The sequence below is a fragment of the Coregonus lavaretus genome (assembly GCF_964263955.1).
Source record: "Coregonus lavaretus genome assembly, chromosome: 9".
Taxonomy (NCBI): domain Eukaryota; kingdom Metazoa; phylum Chordata; class Actinopteri; order Salmoniformes; family Salmonidae; genus Coregonus; species Coregonus lavaretus.
This window is the reverse complement of record NC_139996.1, coordinates 60,775,629-60,794,705: the sequence shown is the minus strand read 5'-3', so window position 1 is coordinate 60,794,705 and position 19,077 is coordinate 60,775,629. Positions and strand designations below refer to the sequence as shown.

General features: G+C 46.8%; 2 protein-coding genes across 2 annotated transcripts; both read right to left on the bottom strand.

The window, feature by feature from the left end:
• Window positions 1-8,451: 8,451 nt before the first annotated feature.
• On the bottom strand, window positions 8,452-10,738 carry LOC311135099 (serine/threonine-protein phosphatase 6 regulatory ankyrin repeat subunit A-like). Its single transcript, XM_084168965.1, has 5 exons — window positions 10,700-10,738; window positions 10,491-10,573; window positions 10,314-10,396; window positions 10,094-10,185; window positions 8,452-9,888 (listed from the first exon to the last, which is right to left on the bottom strand). The coding sequence occupies exons 1-5, from the start codon at window positions 10,734-10,736 to the stop codon at window positions 9,596-9,598; spliced, it is 588 nt and encodes a 195-aa protein (XP_084025091.1). The 5' UTR covers window positions 10,737-10,738; the 3' UTR covers window positions 8,452-9,595.
• Window positions 10,739-11,301: 563 nt separating this feature from the next.
• On the bottom strand, window positions 11,302-14,354 carry LOC311135399 (serine/threonine-protein phosphatase 6 regulatory ankyrin repeat subunit A-like; the record flags this gene model as incomplete). The annotated part of the gene is made up of 6 exons (XM_084169333.1): window positions 11,302-11,309; window positions 11,652-11,871; window positions 12,096-12,213; window positions 12,436-12,523; window positions 13,174-13,231; window positions 14,349-14,354. 6 exons carry the CDS (start codon window positions 14,352-14,354, stop codon window positions 11,302-11,304), a joined length of 498 nt encoding a protein of 165 aa, XP_084025459.1.
• Window positions 14,355-19,077: the final 4,723 nt, after the last annotated feature.

Below are 19,077 nucleotides of genomic sequence, written 5' to 3'. Positions count from 1 at the left end.
ACTAGAGTTCCCTGACTGACACTTCGCATTAGCTCAGCCAATCTGGAGTTGAGAAGGTTTATAACCAACTCGACAATACCCATCATAAACTTGCCGTCCGTTGACATTTTGCTTGGTCTGTATTTCTCATGTCTACTCCGTTTGGGCAGCGGTACGATGTCACCCTGCGACTGGCCGCTCTGGACCATGTCGAAGACAGAGTCCTCAGAGATGCCAAACACAGATCTCAGTGGTGCTGAGTGTGGTCTGTGTCTCATCTCTCTATCGCCACCCTCAGGTGAGGAGACATATCACTCTTTGTCCTCACTCAGCAAAGAGGTCAAACACCTGCAGAATGCACAACAGAAATTAATAGTACATGGTAACAAAATAAAAAAATATGATCCAAGAATTTGGGACACAAACTCAACCTTGTTATTGTTATTCAAAGGAAGCATTGTGAACCATCTCAAACCACACTCAGTCCAAACATTAACATTTAGAGTAAACTTTTTAGAGTGGTTGTGTAGTATCTAAGTAGTATTTCTCACTAAGTGGATCTGGAATGGATATTTGTACCTATAACAGGAAAGACCTGCAAAAAGAGGAGGGGATAGAGCTAGGTATCTGTGAGAGGAGGGGATAGGGCTAGGTACCTGTGAGAGGAGGGGATAGGGGTAGGTACCTGTGAGAGGAAGGCATTGGGCTAGGTACCTGTGAGAGGAGAGGATAGGGGTAGGTACCTGTGAGAGGAGAGGATAGGGCTAGGTACCTGTGAGAGGCGTGGATAGGGGTAGGTACCTTTGAGAGGCGTGGATAGGGCTAGGTACCTGTGAGTAGAGGGGATAGGGCTAGGTACCTGTGAGAGGAGGGGATAGGGCTAGGTACCTGTGAGAGGAGGGGATAGGGCTAGGTACCTGTGAGAGGCATGGATAGGGCTAGGTACCTGTGAGAGGAGGGGATAGGGGTAGGTACCTGTGAGAGGCATGGATAGGGCTAGGTACCTGTGAGAGGAGAGGATAGGGGTAGGTACCTGTGAGAGGCATGGATAGGGCTAGGTACCTGTGAGAGACATGGATAGGGCTAGGTACCTGTGAGAGGAGGGGATAGGGGTAGGTACAGTGGGGAAAAAAAGTATTTAGTCAGCCACCAATTGTGCAAGTTCTCCCACTTAAAAAGATGAGAGAGGCCTGTAATTTTCATCATAGGTACACGTCAACTATGACAGACAAAATGAGAAAAAAAATATCCAGAAAATCACATTGTAGGATTTTTTATGAATTTATTTGCAAATTATGGTGGAAAATAAGTATTTGGTCAATAACAAAAGTTTCTCAATACATTGTTGTATACCATTTGTTGGCAATGACACAGGTCAAACGTTTTCTGTAAGTCTTCACAAGGTTTTCACACACTGTTGCTGGTAGTTTGGCCCATTCCTCCATGCAGATCTCCTCTAGAGAAGTGATGTTTTGGAGCTGTCGCTGGGCAACACAGACTTTCAACTCCCTCCAAAGATTTTCTATGGGGTTGAAATCTGGAGACTGGCTAGGCCACTCCAGGACCTTGAAATGCTTCTTACGAAGCCACTCCTTCGTTGCCCGGGCGGTGTGTTTGGGATCATTGTCATGCTGAAAGACCGAGCCACGTTTCATCTTCAATGCCCTTGCTGATGGAATGAGGTTTTCACTCAAAATCTCACGATACATGGCCCCATTCATTCTTTCCTTTACACGGATCAGTCGTCCTGGTCCCTTTGCAGAAAAACAGCCCCAAAGCATGATGGTTCCACCCCCATGCTTCACAGTAGGTAAGGTGTTCTTTGGATGCAACTCAGCATTCTTTGTCCTCCAAACACGACGAGTTGAGTTTTTACCAAAAAGTTATATTTTGGTTTCATCTGACCATATGACATTCTCCCAATCCTCTTCTGGATCATCCAAATGCACTCTAGCAAACTTCAGACGGGCCTGGACATGTACTGGCTTAAGCAGGGGGACACGTCTAGCACTGCAGGATTTGAGTCCCTGGCGGCGTAGTGTTTTACTGATGGTAGGCTTTGTTACTTTGGTCCCAGCTCTCTGCAGGTCATTCACTAGGTCCCCCCGCGTGGTTCTGGGATTTTTGCTCACCGTTCTTGTGATCATTTTGACCCCACGGGGTGAGATCTTGCGTGGAGCCCCAGATCGAGGGAGATTATCAGTGGTCTTGTATGTCTTCCATTTCCTAATAATTGCTCCCACAGTTGATTTCTTCAAACCAAGCTGCTTACCTATTGCAGATTCAGTCTTCCCAGCCTGGTGCAGGTCTACAATTTTGTTTCTGGTGTCCTTTGGCAGCTCTTTGGTCTTGGCCATAGTGGAGTTTGGATTGTGACTGTTTGAGGTTGTGGACAGGTGTCTTTTATACTGATAACAAGGATTTCCACAAATGAATGTTTGGTCCATTTTACCAACATTAACTACTTTAGAGGTGACTATAACTCACCCCGGCACGCATATTCTCACTCAGCAGATTCCAATGATTGAAAAGTAAATAAATGCAAGTACACAATGAACTACATGACATTACCTCTATTATCTTAGAATACGTTATGGATGGACATTACCTCTATTATTTTAGATTACGTTATGGATGGACATTACCTCTATGATTTTAGATTACGTTATGGATGGACATTACCTCTATTATTTTAGATTACGTTATGGATGGACATTACCTCTATTATTTTAGATTACGTTATGGATGGACATTACCTCTATTATCTTAGATTACGTTATGGATGGACATTACCTCTATTATCTTAGACTACGTTATGGACTGACCTCTATGGAACTAGGCCACACCCAGACATCCCTGATTGGTTATTTGGTCCGTTGAGTCCTTTGTATTGGCCCGAGACTATGGGAGACTCTCAATCTCCTCGCCTCCTTCTCAAAACCCATTGGATGAGAAGGTCAGAAGGGCGGGACCTCTGGCTTTCTCACCCAATGGGTTTTGAGAAGAGAGGACACGAGGAGTATGCAATTGAGATAGGGAACATATCTAGGGGATGCATGGGGAAGCCAAAGAGCAACTTACTCGTCCTTCATGTCCTGCACAAAGGTGTGTAGGTCTGGGTAGCTTCTCTTTCCCCTGCTGAGGGTGAGGCTGGTCTGGGAAGTTTCATCCTTGTGGGTCACGGTAGTGAATGTCACCACTGCATCCTGATAGCGACAACAGAAAGCAGAGTTAGGCTGGAATTCAATTTTGCGTCATTAAAACACAAAATATCTCAATGAAATGTCATACATGTAATAGAAAAATACATCAAATACATCAACTTGTCCGAGAGAGATTTACATGGTTACAAAAACGTCACGCCAGGGTAAGCCTACACGAAATACAGCCCTTATTTTATGTGTTTCTAAAATCGCCTATGGGAAAAATGAATGGTGGAAAAACGATTGGAACCATTTCCCTGTTTGACCGCTAGGTTTTATGGGTATTATCACACCTCCACTGTGGGACTCTATAGAGGGGTTGGTTGTTAAGCAACAAAACTGGCATGCAACTATGGGGCAAAATAGACAGGGTTTGACTTAGACTGTTGACAACATGTAAACTATATTTAGTCTCTAAATGTTTAATGCAAACATAAATACATTTGAACAATGAACTCGTATCAAATACATTGTTACAGTTGTTGTTGGTTAGCTAGGTAGCGAATTTTAGCCATTGCATAGACATGATATCAGTCAAAACACCTCAAAACAAGACTTGGTATCAATAACACCATACAACGAGCTGAAACATGCCACAGAGCTACGATTCCCCACATGGCAGCTTGTTGTTAGCTGAGGTTCAGAATCATAACAAGATACACGACTTCCGGCCATCGATGCGCGAGCATCATTTTCGTGACGTCAGCCAACCCTTCTATGGTTCCTGGTCAAAAGTAGTACACTAGCCTACATAGGGAAGAGGGTGCCATTTTGGACGAATTTATGAAGGTGCTGTCATAACCTTTGACCCCCATTTGACCCTACTGTACCTTTAGCCAACTCTCATGACTCCCCGGCCATATACTTTCTAGTTTGATATTACAGCATGAATAGCACATTATTTCATTTGTTAAACAATATTTAATCCACAGTAATTAATATAATTGAAGATTTAAAAATAAATAACATGTCTACCTTGAACTCTTTATTCTCCATCTCCTTGCAAAATCAGCACATTTCCTTGCCAAAATGAACGCGCATCCAGAGCGAAAACTAACGCAATTCTCCAGCACTAGGGAGGATTAGACTGAACTGCTGCAGCGGTTTTTGATCAGTTTCAACGTTTATCAGTGATGACGTAACAATGCTGTACAGATTTGATGCACTTTCGATCTCGTGCTGATGCAACACTCTGTGTTGTTGAAAGCTCACGTATGGAAATCCTGCGAGTTGTAAACAAATTTAGGCTATTGTTGCCCTTAAAACTGTAATGTTGAGGACGCCATGAAAAATAAAATACATAACCCACACCGTTAGGCCAAGGTACATGCAATATTCATCACTTTGCCAATAGACTTCTTGTTCCTTGTTGTATGTAGCCTTTCTTTTGGGATTAGCACCACTGTCACCTAGAAATTGATACTGCGGTTGTCACATAAAACAGATAACCCATAGTTCATTATTAAATAACATAACTCATTTCTTTATTTTATTACTCATAAAATATACAGCAATCTTCAGATACTGAAAGAATTCATGGGAGTTTCGAATTCAGTCACTATTTCATATGTACATGCTAGTTTCATCCTTTTAAAGAAAAAAAAGGACACGAAAAAACCTGTGAACCTCCTGATCCTGATTTGACGAACATAGCATATGGATTGTACATATTTCCAGTTAAAACGATTTTCAAAAAAGAGACAAAAACGGGGGTTTGAACAAGCAATCACATAAAATGATTGAGTGGTTTCATTTTTTTGAAGAAGTTAAAGCAAGAAAAACCTGTCAAAATACATTGATTATAAGACCAAGACAAATAATATATATATATTTTTTTCAGCAGAAGAAAATCTAAATGCTGCTGTCCTACGATTGGTTTACAGTGTTTCTCTGTCACGATCGTCTGAAGGAGGAGACCAATGCGCAGCGTTGCGAGTGAACATGATGACTTTATTAACTTAAAGCAACCATGAAGAAAACAACAAATGACGATACGTGAAGTTCTAAACTGAAATACGACTAACAGCAACAAAGAAACAATAACCCACAACACAAAGGAGAAAACATACAGAATATATATGGCTCCCAATCAGAGATAACGAGCCGACAGCTGACACTCGTTACCTCCGATTGGGAGTCATCGACCAATCACCACATGACACAAACAAAATGAAACTCACCCATCCCCAACACCACCAAATGAAATACACCCAAACACATGAAAATGAACAACCCTGGCTCAATATAAACGTCCATAGAGCCAGAGTGTCACAGTACCCCCCCCCTAAAGGTGCGAACTCCGGGCGCACCAACATCAGGACTAGGGGAGGGTCTGGGTGGGCGTCTGTCCATGGTGGCGGCTCTGGCCCCGGTCGTGATCCCCACCCCACCACAGTCACAACCTGCTTCGGTAGCCTCCTCCTAATGACCACCCTCCACCTAACCCCACCTGGACTAAGGGGCAACCCCGGACTAAGGGGCAGCATCGGCCTAAGGGGCAGCACCGGGATAAGGGGCAGCACCGGGCTAAGGGACAGCACCGGACTAAGGGGCAGCACCGGACTAAGGGGCAGTACCGGACTAAAGGGCAGTACAGGACTAAGGGGCAGCACCGGGCTAAGGGGCAGTACCGGACTCAGGGGCAGCACCGGACTAAGGGGCAGCACCGGGCTAAAGGGCAGCACCGGACTAAGGGGCAGCACCGGACTAAGGGGCAGTACCTGACTAGATGGCGGATCCTGGCGGGACGGCTCTGGCGGATCCTGGCGGGACGGCTCTGGCGGATCCTGGCGAGACGGCTCTGGCGGATCCTGGCGAGACGGCTCTGGCGGATCCTGGCGAGACGGCTCTGGCGGATCCAGGCTGGACGGCTCTGGCGGATCCAGGCTGGACGGCTCTGGCGGATCCAGGCTGGACGGCTCTGGCGGATCCAGGCTGGACGGCTCTGGCGGATCCAGGCGGGACGGCTCTGGCGGATCCTGGCGGGACGGCTCTGGCGGATCCTGGCGGGACGGCTCTGGCGGATCCTGGCTGGACGGCTCTGGCGGATCCTGGCTGGACGGCTCTGGCGGATCCTGGCTGGACGGCTCTGGCGGATCCTGGCTGGACGGCTCTGGCGGATCCTGGCTGGACGGCTCTGGCGGATCCTGGCTGGACGGCTCTGGCAGATCCTGGCTGGACGGCTCTGGCGGATCCTGGCTGGACGGCTCTGGCGGATCCTGGCTGGACGGCTCTGGTGGATCCTGGCTAGACGGTTCTGGCGGATCCTGGCTGGACAGCTCTGGCGGATCCTGGCTGGACGGCTCTGGCGGATCCTGGCTGGACGGCTCTGGCGGATCCTGGCTGGCTGACGGATCCGGCGGATCCTGGCGGGCTGACGGATCTGGCTGCTCATGGCTGGCTGACGGATCTGGCTGCTCATGGCTGGCTGACGGATCTGGCTGCTCATGGCTGGCTGACGGATCTGGCTGCTCATGGCTGGCTGACGGGTCTGGCTGCTCATGGCTGGCTGACGGGTCTGGCTGCTCATGGCTGGCTGACGGATCTGGCTGCTCATGGCTGGCTGACGGATCTGGCTGCTCATGGCTGGCTGACGGGTCTGGCTGCTCATGGCTGGCTGACGGATCTGGCTGCTCATGGCTGGCTGACGGATCTGGCTGCTCATGGCTGGCTGACGGATCTGGCTGCTCATGGCTGGCTGACGGATCTGGCTGCTCATGGCTGGCTGACGGGTCTGGCTGCTCATGGCTGGTTGACAGATCTGGCTGCTCATGGCTGGCTGATGGTGCTGGCTGGGAGGCTGGCGGTGGAGGCGGACCCCAGCCTCGGATTGCAGTCATCACCTCCAGCAGGGCGGCTCCCATCTGCAGGAGCTGCTCTTTCTGGTTCCGAACCTGAGCTTCCAGTCTGATATGGGCTGCGTCGGCTCCTGCTGATTCCATAGCAGGTGTATGATTCTGTCTGGCGGAAGGCTCTAGCGGCTCCTGTCTGGCGGAAGGCACTAGCGGCTCCGATCTGGCGGACGGCTCTGAAGGCTCATGGCAGACGGGCGGCTTTGCAGGCTCAGTACAGACGGGCGGCTTATGCAGCGCTTGACAGACGGGCAGTTCAGACGCCATAGGGCCGACAGGCAGTTCAGGCGCCGTTGGGCAGACGGCCAGTTCAGGCGCCGTTGGGCAGACGGCAGACTCTGGCCGACTGGTGACGCACCCCGTAGGATTCGTGCGTGGAGCAGGAACAGGCCGGGCTGGGCTGGCGACGCGCACCTTATCCCTGGTGCGAGTGGCCGGAACAGGCCGGGCCGGGCTGGCGACGCACATCGTGGACCTGGTGCGTGGAGTAGGAACAGACCGGTCCGTACCGGGAACACCCACCACTGGCCTTAACTGGGGATCAAGAACGGACCGGACCAGACTGGGAACACACTTCAGTCTCTCATGCCGTGCCACAACAACTTCCCTCCCTCTACTCGCCAATGGCTCCCGTAATCCGATAGCCTTCTCTCCAGCTCTACCTGTGGCAGCCTCCTGCTGCCCAGGCGCCCAAGCCATGTGCCCCCCCCAAAAAATTTTTTGGGGAGTAACCACGGGCTTCCAGCCTCGACTCCGCGCTTCCTCTTCATACCACCTCCTCTCGGCTGCAGCTGCCTCCAGCTCTTCACGAGGGCGGTGATATTCCTCCTCATACCACCTCCTCTCGGCTGCAGCTGCCTCCAGCTCTTCACGAGTGCGGTGATATTCCTCCGGTTGTGCCCAAGGACCCTTTCCAGCCCGAATCTCCTCCCATGTCCAAAAGTCCTTAGGAGGCTTCCATAAATCCTGCGTAGGTAGGTCCTGTTGCCGCTTGTTACGCCGCTTGGTCCTCTTGTGGTGGGTTATTCTGTCACGATCGTCTGAAGGAGGAGACCAATGCGCAGCGTTGCGAGTGAACATGATGACTTTATTAACTTAAAGCAACCATGAAGAAAACAACAAATGACGATACGTGAAGTTCTAAACTGAAATACGACTAACAGCAACAAAGAAACAATAACCCACAACACAAAGGAGAAAACATACAGAATATATATGGCTCCCAATCAGAGATAACGAGCCGACAGCTGACACTCGTTACCTCCGATTGGGAGTCATCGACCAATCACCACATGACACAAACAAAATGAAACTCACCCATCCCCAACACCACCAAATGAAATACACCCAAACACATGAAAATGAACAACCCTGGCTCAATATAAACGTCCATAGAGCCAGAGTGTCACATTCTCCTCTCCAAGGGAGGCATGTTTTCTGCCTCGGAATAGTATCAGTGCTTTTCACAAACGTTGTAGTACTTAGTATGCATCATTGTTTTCGCTCAAACAGCTGCCCCTACTCTCCTAACCTCCCCTCAGTAACTAAAGAAGACACAAAATGATGATATAAATATCACAAGAAAGAATACATGAATTAATAATTTACTTTCTAAAATAATTTCTAGAGGGCAAAGGACAGGTAGGTTTAATAACGCAAATGTAAAAAGTCCTGTCGCTCACATACAAATGCAAAATCTAAATGGCACCCTATTCTTTATAGAGTACACTACTTTTGACCAGAACCCTATGGCCCTGGTCAAAAGTAGTGTACTATAAAGGGAATAGGGTGCCATTGGGGATGGAAATCCTTTGAAATTACTCATGAGAGCAAATACTACGATTTTTTGGTTCCCACAGAGGGTCAGGAGCTTAAGACATGAATGATTTTATTAAAATGTTTGTTCATAAAAAATCAATGATTTCCCCTCCTCCCACATGGATTACAGACAAGAGGCTAGGTGCGTTCTGTCTGTCTTAGTGTGCGGATAAACATGACCATCACTCTCATAAAACTTAAATGAAACATCACTCCTTATGTTTTTTCTCAGCCCAAAACACTCAATCCCATTTCTACTGTCAAAACAGGTTTTGAAAAGGCTTCTTCCACATCTTTTGGTCCATGTCTGTTTTTCACTCAGTGAAGTGCTACTATCCCCTTGGACTACAGGTTATTGCCGTCATAAGGTGTCCGTCTGTCTGTTGGCTGGACAGTTTTTACCGTTTAGGACCTTTGTGGGTAAAGGTAAAGGTGGGGTATAGCAGCAGCAGTTCCTCTGAAGTCCAGTATCTGCGGGAAGGACACCTGGTGGTACGAGAGGATGAGTGTGGCCAGCCAGCCTGTTGTGCCTCCCCCTCTCCCTCCCTCCCTCCATTTCTCTCTCTCCATCTGCGGGACTCTTAAGGCTCCTGTGCGGACTGTCTCGGCTCGTGCCCTCCCAAAGCTGGCTGTGGTGATTTAAGAAACGGTGTGTATGTGTGTATTTGTTTGTGGCCTCTGCCCCACTTCACTGTCCATCCGCCTGCCCTTGGCTCCCCTCCTGGGCAGCGACCACCACCCCCCTCAGTATGTCTCTGAGTCTGAGTCGTTGAGTTCCTCATCCTTGTAGAAGCCTCCATCGTGTTCGCGGTGGCCGATGTTGTTGAAGCTGCAGTAGGAGCTGTGCTCGCTGCGCAGCACGGGCAGGCTGTCGAAGGTCACACTCTTGGAGGGGCTGGTGGTGTAGTGGTTAATGGCACTGAAGGACAGGCTGGGCGCCGGGTTGCAGGGGGACACGGGCATCATGGTGGACAGGATCAGCGCCAGGCAGTCCGCCACGTCTTTGTTGGGGGCGTAGGCCAAGGCTGGCGTGTAACCTGAGGGGTTCAAACAGAACAGCAGAGGGTCACTTCAGGAGCATCACAGTTTACTATAACACTTTTGGTGAAAAACATGAACTAACAACAGGCTAGGAGATACAAAGTTAAGACAATAACCAAGCAGTGGACTAGAGAGAAACATTTGTGGACACATTGAGAAGAGAAGTACAGAAGAAAACGGTGTTAGCGTTATGGATCTTACCATTCTTATCGACTGCGAGCACGCTAGCACCCTTCACTAGTAGCTCCTGAACCACCACCGTCAGACCATTTCTGGCTGCAACGTGTAACGGCCTGAGGAGAAAGTACCGTCAGATTAGCCAGCAGCAAATGAGGATACCTCCCAAATGCCAGACTATTCCCTATATAGTGCACTTCTTCTAATACTTCTGGCCCAATTAATACAGCTGAACCATACGTACGTCTGTAAGGCTGCGTTAGTCGAGTTGATGAGGTTCCTGTCTGTAATCTTCTCCAATATCAACAAGGCACTGGTTTCATGCCCCTTTAAAAACCAGAGTCAAACATGTCAGACCAAAATTTTAACCAGAGAGAGCCAACTGTTCAGATGAACGTCATCTTCATGTGGGGATGCTCACCTTACTGCAGGCCAGATGAAGAGCAGTGTTCATGACTGCATCCTGCAGGGTGAGCTCTGCTTTGGCACTGCTCACCAACAGCTCTGACACAGACAGAGAAACATAAAGAAACTCAATTAGGAAATGAAGCGACTTATTAAAATGTAAAACAGACATGTTGAACTTAAACCGGCTGGGCGAGGCAAAGCGGAGGAGAGGGGGCTGCGTACCGACAGCGTTGGTTTGTCCGTTCTCAGCAGCCATCATGAGGGAGGTCTTCCCGGAGGCATCGGGGGAGTTGACCTGGGCGTTGTGGCCTAGCAGCAGCTGAAGACACTCCACGTGGTCCGTGAAAGCCGCCGCATGCAGGGGGGTCCTGGAGAGAGAGGAAACTTATTTCACCGACATCATGTAGGACTGTTATAAACAAGTTTGTTCAATTAACCCTGTTTATACCATAGAAATATAAAATCACTAATAGATGTATTAAAAGTAATCTACAATCCCTCATCCAACCCCAGAGGTCATTTTATTCCCAAGACAACATTATTCTCCAGAAGAAAAGGACTTTGTCATGTGCTGTAGTTACCGGTTCTTGGTGTCAGTGGCGTTGACAATGGCCGGCCCCAGAGTGTCAATCAGCATCTCTGCAGCCCCCTCGTTGTCATTGATCACAGCTCAGTGGAGGGGGCTGAACGAGTTGCCCTCGGTCTTGTGGAAAACCTCCTGTTCCAGCAGCACCTCTACACACGTGTCATGGCCTAGTGGAAGATTGATTCATACAGGAAAAAGATGACGTCGCTGCAGACCACAACAATACTCTCAGAGAAAGCTACACATCTGACAATGGTGAAATCACAAAAGATGTTTTAGCTACAACATATGCTATGTCAATCCCTGACAAAGTCCTGTTTCAGTGTAAGGTCCTCCACTGAGAGTCATAACCCCTAATTCTGTTGTAGCCTTGTTCATTCCCCCACATGGCTCCGTCCACACCAATCGAATGTTTTTCAAGCCACAAGAGGGAGTGAATGAGTGTACACTTCATGGAGGAGAGAACAGAGCTACAGTCCAGTTAGTCAGTACGTACCGTTGTATGGCCTGCCTAATTCAGGGACATGTTTACGGTGCTGAAGAGAGAAAATCAGAAAAGATCTAGTGTTCCGTTAGTCCAGTACGTACCGTTGTAGCAGGCCCAGTGTAGTGGCGTGTAGCCCTGGTTGTCTGTGATGACGGGGAGGGTCTCCACTGACTGGGCGGCGTGTAGGAGCCCCCCCAGCACCCCGATGTGTCCGGATGCCGCAGCCAGGTGGACAGGGGTCCGCCCCTTACAGTCCCGAACCAGGAAGCTGGCGCTGTGCTGCAGCAGGGCCTCCACACACTCCTCATGACCCGTCACCGCCTGGGAGGAAGGGCGGGGAGACAAAAATGGATTTGAAATAACTAATAATCAATTATATAATAATGAATCATCAATTATTACAAATGATGTCTGGAGGCAGGTCCCCCTACAGGGATGAATACACCACTACCCATGGACAACTACTTTTCTGAAGATAATATGTATATTTGAGCCTCCCCGTCTCTTTCTGTGTGTGAGCGTATACAGCCAGCTCTCCTCCTCACCCCTCTGTGTAGCGCTGTTCTGCCCCACTTGTCTTTGGCTTCTATGCTGGCTCCCTTGTTGAGCAGTGAGTACAAACAGTCTGTGTGTCCGCTCAGCACCGACAGCATCAGAGGGGTTCTGATACACAAGACAACAAGGTCATATTACAAACTGGTAATAACCAGGCTAAGTCCCAAATGGCAACCTATTCCCTATATGGTACACTACTTTTGACCTGAGCCCATAGGGTTCTGGTTTAAAGTAGTGCACCAAGTAGGGCATAGGGTGCCATTTGGGACGTAGACCTAGTGTCAAAATCTCTTTATTTCAGGAATTGTATCCAAAACCCAATTGACTTACTGTCCATTCCCGTCTTGAACGTCCACTGCACTCTGGAGGTCAGCATTTCCAATCAGCAAACGCAAACACTCCGAATCACCGTTGGTAGCTAGAGGAGGATAAACAGAGAGGATATAAGAATGTGAGATGATTGACCGTTGGTAGCTAGAGGAGGATAAACAGAGAGGATATAAGAATGTGAGATTATTGACCGTTGGTAGCTAGAGGAGGATAAACAGAGAGGATATAAGAATGTGAGATGATTGACCGTTGGTAGCTAGAGGAGGATAAACAGAGAGGATATAAGAATGTGAGATGATTGACCGTTGGTAGCTAGAGGAGGCTAAACAGAGAGGATATGAGCTGATTGCTGGACGACTATTACCTTCACATGAACAGACAGATTTCTAGAACAGTTGTATTGGTAGATGACATCCTCATGATGTTAACACAGCAGATAATAAAACATTGTGGGGCTGAGGCCCTCGAAGCCTTTCACCTGCTAGCTGTGTACCTGGCTCTGGATGGAAGTTCCCCTGTGCACTGATCTAGGATCAGCTTACCCTCCCCAGATCCTCAGCAATAATGACAAAAAATGACCTTAGATCAGTGTGTAGTGGGCATTTTCACACTATGCTATATAATATCCCTAGAGTGGACATTGGCATCCTAGCAACATGACCAAACAAATGTCCATCTTGGTAAGGAAAACTTTTGAATTGCAGAATCTCTAGGTCTTACGTGATATCCTATGCGTACCTGCAGCGTGGATGGGGGTCCTCTTCAGGGTGAAGTCTTCAACCAGGATGGAGGCTCCCTGGTTGATGAGGACGTCAACACATTCCACATGGCCTTTAAAGGCAGCCAGGTCCAGAGGGGTGCGCCCCTGGCTGTTCCTCACGTCTAGATCCAGCAGAGACTGAACCAGGACCTCCATAGCATGGTGGTGGCCGTGGTACGCCTGAATGGAAACAAACACACAGTCTGAAGCAAAGTCCAGTGGTATGCCTGAACAGATATACACTCCTAATATAATCAATGTCCTATAGTAGACCAGTGGTATGCCAGAACAGATATACACTCCTAATATAATCAATGTCCTATAGTAGACCAGTGGTATGCCAGAACAGATATACACTCCTAATATAATCAATGTCCTATAGTAGACCAGTGGTATGCCAGAACAGAAATACACTCCTAATATAATCAATGTCCTATAGTAGACCAGTGGTATGCCTGAACAGATATACACTCCTAATATAATCAATGTCCTATAGTAGACCAGTGGTATGCCTGAACAGAAATACACTCCTAATATAATCAATGTCCTATAGTAGACCAGTGGTATGCCAGAACAGATATACACTCCTAATATAATCAATGTCCTATAGTAGACCAGTGGAATGCCTGAACAGATATACACTCTTAATATAATCAATGTCCTATAGTAGACCAGTGGTATGCCAGAACAGATATACACTCCTAATATAATCAATGTCCTATAGTAGACCAGTGGTATGCCTGAACAGATATACACTCCTAATATAATCAATGTCCTATAGTAGACCAGTGGTATGCCAGAACAGATATACACTCCTAATATAATCAATGTCCTATAGTAGACCAGTGGTATGCCTGAACAGATATACACTCCTAATATAATCAATGTCCTATAGTAGACCAGTGGTATGCCAGAACAGATATACACTCCTAATATAATCAATGTCCTATAGTAGACCAGTGGTATGCCTGAACAGATATACACTCCTAATATAATCAATGTCCTATAGTAGACCAGTGGTATGCCTGAACAGATATACACTCCTAATATAATCAATGTCCTATAGTAGACCAGTGGTATGCCAGAACAGATATACACTCTTAATATAATCAATGTCCTATAGTAGACCAGTGGTATGCCAGAACAGATATACACTCATAATATAATCAATGTTCTATAGTAGACCAGTGGTATGCCTGAACAGATATACACTCTTAATATAATCAATGTCCTATAGTAGACCAGTGGTATGCCAGAACAGATATACACTCCTAATATAATCAATGTCCTATAGTAGACCAGTGGTATGCCTGAACAGATATACACTCCTAATATAATCAATGTCCTATAGTAGACCAGTGGTATGCCTGAACAGATATACACTCCTAATATAATCAATGTCCTAAAGTAGACCGGTGGTATGCCTGAACAGATATACACTCCTAATATAATCAATGTCCTATAGTAGACCAGTGGTGCGCCTGAACAGATCTACACTCTTAATATAATCAATGTCCTATAGTAGACCAGTGGTATGCCTGAACAGATATACACTCTTAATATAATCAATGTCCTATAGTAGACCAGTGGTATGCCTGAACAGATATACACTCTTAATATAATCAATGTCCTATAGTAGACCAGTGGTATGCCTGAACAGATATACACTCTTAATATAATCAATGTCCTATAGTAGACCAGTGGTATGCCTGAACAGATATACACTCCTAACATAATCAATGTCCTATAGTAGACCAGTGGTATGCCTGAACAGATATACACTCCTAATATAATCAATGTCCTACATTAGACCAGTGGTGCGCCTGAACAGATATACACTCTTAATATAATCAATGTCCTATAGTAGACCAGTGGTGCGCCTGAACAGATATACACTCTTAATATAATCAATGTCCTATAGTAGACCAGTGGTATGCCTGAACAGAAACAGTCCTAGACCTCTAAAGTAGACCAGTGTCTCTCAAATCGGGTGCCCATTTTTTCTCCCGCCCAGCATCAACATCGAAGGTCCCTGCCAAGCGTGAGATTTAGAAACAAACACACTACTACTCCTCTGTTGGAGGTTGATTAACTCAAATGGCAAAATAAGGAAATCATCCTCATCATCACCGTGTCAAAATATGCATGTATTTTACACTAATCAAGAACAGATAGGAACATGGTGTGTGAGTGTCTGGACAATCAACTCTTCGTGGAAAAACAACACCATGCCTGCATCCCAGATAGCACCCTATCTCCCATGTAGTGCAGTACTTTTGATCTGGGCCCATAAGGTTCTGGTCAAAAGTAGGACACTAAATAGGGAATAGGGTGCCATTTGTCATGTGGTGAGACCCCTACAGGAGCAGGTAGGCTTTACTCACAGCTAAGTGTAGGGGGCTGATGGGAGCTCTGACATCAGAGTCGTTCAGGATGTCTGTCCCTGAGGTTTCCATTAGCTTGGGAAAGACAAGGACGGGCCAGTTTAGACTTGTAACATATTTACTTTGAAGGTTAGTCTAGTAGCATGTTTCATGTTGTAAATCTCAGTGACCAGCCCCTGCAGACATACTGGGGTGTTGCATTCGTATCTTAAACAAGCTAGTGTGAGGAAAAGTAACCAACTGGTACTTACCACATCTAAAGGTGTTTCACTTGCAATCTGGAAAAAGAACATCAAGAGTGACGATGCGGCCACGACAAACATGCAACAACACCTTAAAACCTACTGAATATCAACGTCTGTCCCAAATGGCACCCTATTCCCTATATAGTGCATTACTTTTGACCAGAGCCCTATGGGCCCTACATCCATTTGGGACGCAGACAAAATGGTCTGTGAATGCAGGGCGTCTAGTCCCCTGTGGTTCTGACTCACCAGCTCAAGACAGAGGCGGTGTCCGTACACAGACGCGTAATGGACTGCTTTGTAGCCCTGATTGTCCCTGATCCCTGGGTTAGCTTCGTTTCGCAGCAAATATTCCAGACACCTAGAGGTCAGAGGTCAAGAGTTCACTAATCATTATATCAACATCAAGACAGACAGATAAGCAAGCAGAGACACTTTCCCAAAGGAGACGTGGCCAAGCTTTCACACTGCAGATTTAACACTAGTATGTATTCAAACACGGCCAACAACATACTCTAGACTACAGTGAAATGTGAAAGGTCATGGCACCACAACATACTCTCCAGACTACAGTGAAATGTGAAAGGTCATGGCACCACAACATACTCTCCAGACTACAGTGAAATGTGAAAGGTCATGGCACCACAACATACTCTCCAGACTACAGTGAAATGTGAAAGGTCATGGCACCACAACATACTCTCCAGACTACAGTGAAATGTGAAAGGTCATGGCACCACAACATACTCTCCAGACTACAGTGAAATGTGAAAGGTCATGGCACCACAACATACTCTCCAGACTACAGTGAAATGTGAAAGGTCATGGCACCACAACATACTCTCCAGACTACAGTGAAATGTGAAAGGTCATGGCACCACAACATACTCTCCAGACTACAGTGAAATGTGAAAGGTCATGGCACCACAACATACTCTCCAGACTACAGTGAAATGTGAAAGGTCATGGCACCACAACATACTCTCCAGACTACAGTGAAATGTGAAAGGTCATGGCACCACAACATACTCTCCAGACTACAGTGAAATGTGAAAGGTCATGGCACCACAACATACTCTCCAGACTACAGTGAAATGTGAAAGGTCATGGCACCACAACATACTCTCCAGACTACAGTGAAATGTGAAAGGTCATGGCACCACAACATACTCTCCAGACTACAGTGAAATGTGAAAGGTCATGGCACCACAACATACTCTCCAGACTACAGTGAAATGTGAAAGGTCATGGCACCACAACATACTCTCCAGACTACAGTGAAATGTGAAAGGTCATGGCACCACAACATACTCTCCAGACTACAGTGAAATGTGAAAGGTCATGGCACCACAACATACTCTCCAGACTACAGTGAAATGTGAAAGGTCATGGCACCACAACATACTCTAGACTACAGTGAAATGTGAAAGGTCATGGCACCACAACATACTCTCCAGACTACAGTGAAATGTGAAAGGTCATGGCACCACAACATACTCTCCAGACTACAGTGAAATGTGAAAGGTCATGGCACCACAACACACACAACAGTAAGAGAGGTGTGAGACGTACTTTCCGTCTGTGTCGGAGGCAGCAGCGTAGTGGAGCGGGGTGCAACCCCTTTTATCCAGATCGTTCACACTGGCCCCAGACCCCACCAAGGCAAACAGACACTGGTAGTTACAATTGGCTGCCGCATAATGCAGAGGACTCCTAGAAGAACGCACAGAAACCATTCAACAACAACAACAGAAACAGCTTATTGGAGCTGTAAAACATTTACATTTACGTCATTTAGCAGACACTCTTATCCAGTGCGACTTACAGGAGCAATTAGGGTTAAGTGCCTTGCTGCAGTGCACATAGACACATTTTTCACCTAGTCAGCTAGGGGATTTGAACCAGCAACCTTTCGGTTACTGACCCAACGCTCTTAACCGCTAGGCTACCTGCCGCCCAATATTTCCCATAATAATTCCTATATGCCCCTATACTATAGTCCCCATTATCATAAAGATCACATATGAAAGTTATTTGATGCCACAGACAGACCTTCTGAAGCTGTCCTTTCTGTTGAAGTCTGCCCCTGTGTTGAGCAGCAGATTCAGACAGTCAAGGTTCCTGGTAACAAGATATCAAGTTCAGAAAGGCCCTCGTACATCTGAGCTATCAGGTGGATGGTAACAAGATATCAAGTTCAGAAAGGCCCTTTCACATCTGAGCTATCAGGTGGATGGTAACAATGAGAACCTTAAAGAAAAGAGAAACCCGTACACTGCTCTTGCTAGTATCACTGTTTTTATAATGCTAATAAAAGCAATAATAAAAAGTGATACTAGCAAGAGCAGTTTTCAGGTTTCTCTTCTCTTTCAAGAAGATATAAAGACAATTTAGACCAGAGCGCAAGTCAATACCACCATGGCATGGAACCACATTATACAGAAATGATACCGCACTAATGATCTATACGATTTTTTAATACTGCTAAACAATGTGAAATGTAAGAGTGTGAATATGTGTTTGTTCTTTCTGGTGGCTTTCCAGTTCATGAACTAAATATTCCTTGGTGTAAAGCCTGGACCAGTCCACTCACCCAACAGCTGCTGCAGCATGTAAACAGGTCCTTCCAAAGTCGTCAGGGGTGTCTATATCAAAGCCTGATGAGAGGAGCTTCCGACAGCAGTCAGAGAACCCACTGAGAGCAGCCAGGTGGAGGGGGAACATCCCATGGACGCCTCGCCTACAACACATTTTTACATTTTAGACTTTAAGCAGACACTCTTATCCAGAGCAACTTACAGTTGATTCAGCTAAGATTGGAAACAGCACCACATCACAGTCCTCATTAAACCCCACAGCAGATCAACACAACAGCATGCTGCAATGCCCTGTCTATCAACCCCCCACACACCACAATGTGTTGAGCATAGTCTCCAAGCGGGAATTCGGTCAATGACAGAATTGCAGATGCATGTTGCATTTTTGCTGGAAACTGTGTGTGTTCTCACTTGGCTGTGTCAGCTCCGTTCGTGATGAGTGTATTGATGAGTAACTCATGGCCGTAGCGAGCAGAGATGTGCAGAGGTGTGTTTCCATTATTTTCTTCACAGTCGATCTCAGCACCTACAGAACACACACACACACACACAGAGACACACACAGACACACACACAGACACACACACAGACACACACACACACACGTCAACCACTTGACCCTAGAGGCCTCATGAAGCTTCATGTTCAACCACATT

Bases quoted from the DNA above. Each gene is read 5' to 3' on its own strand.
- LOC311135099 (XM_084168965.1), bottom strand. From the start codon at position 10,736: ATGATGGCTGCTGAGAACGGACAAACCAACGCTGTCG. The intron at 10,397-10,490 runs GTGAGCATCCCC...TGGTTTTTAAAG, and splicing joins TTCATCTGGCCTGCAGTAAG to GGGCATGAAACCAGTGCCTT. The intron at 10,186-10,313 runs GTACGTATGGTT...CTTTCTCCTCAG, and splicing joins ACTAACGCAGCCTTACAGAC to GCCGTTACACGTTGCAGCCA.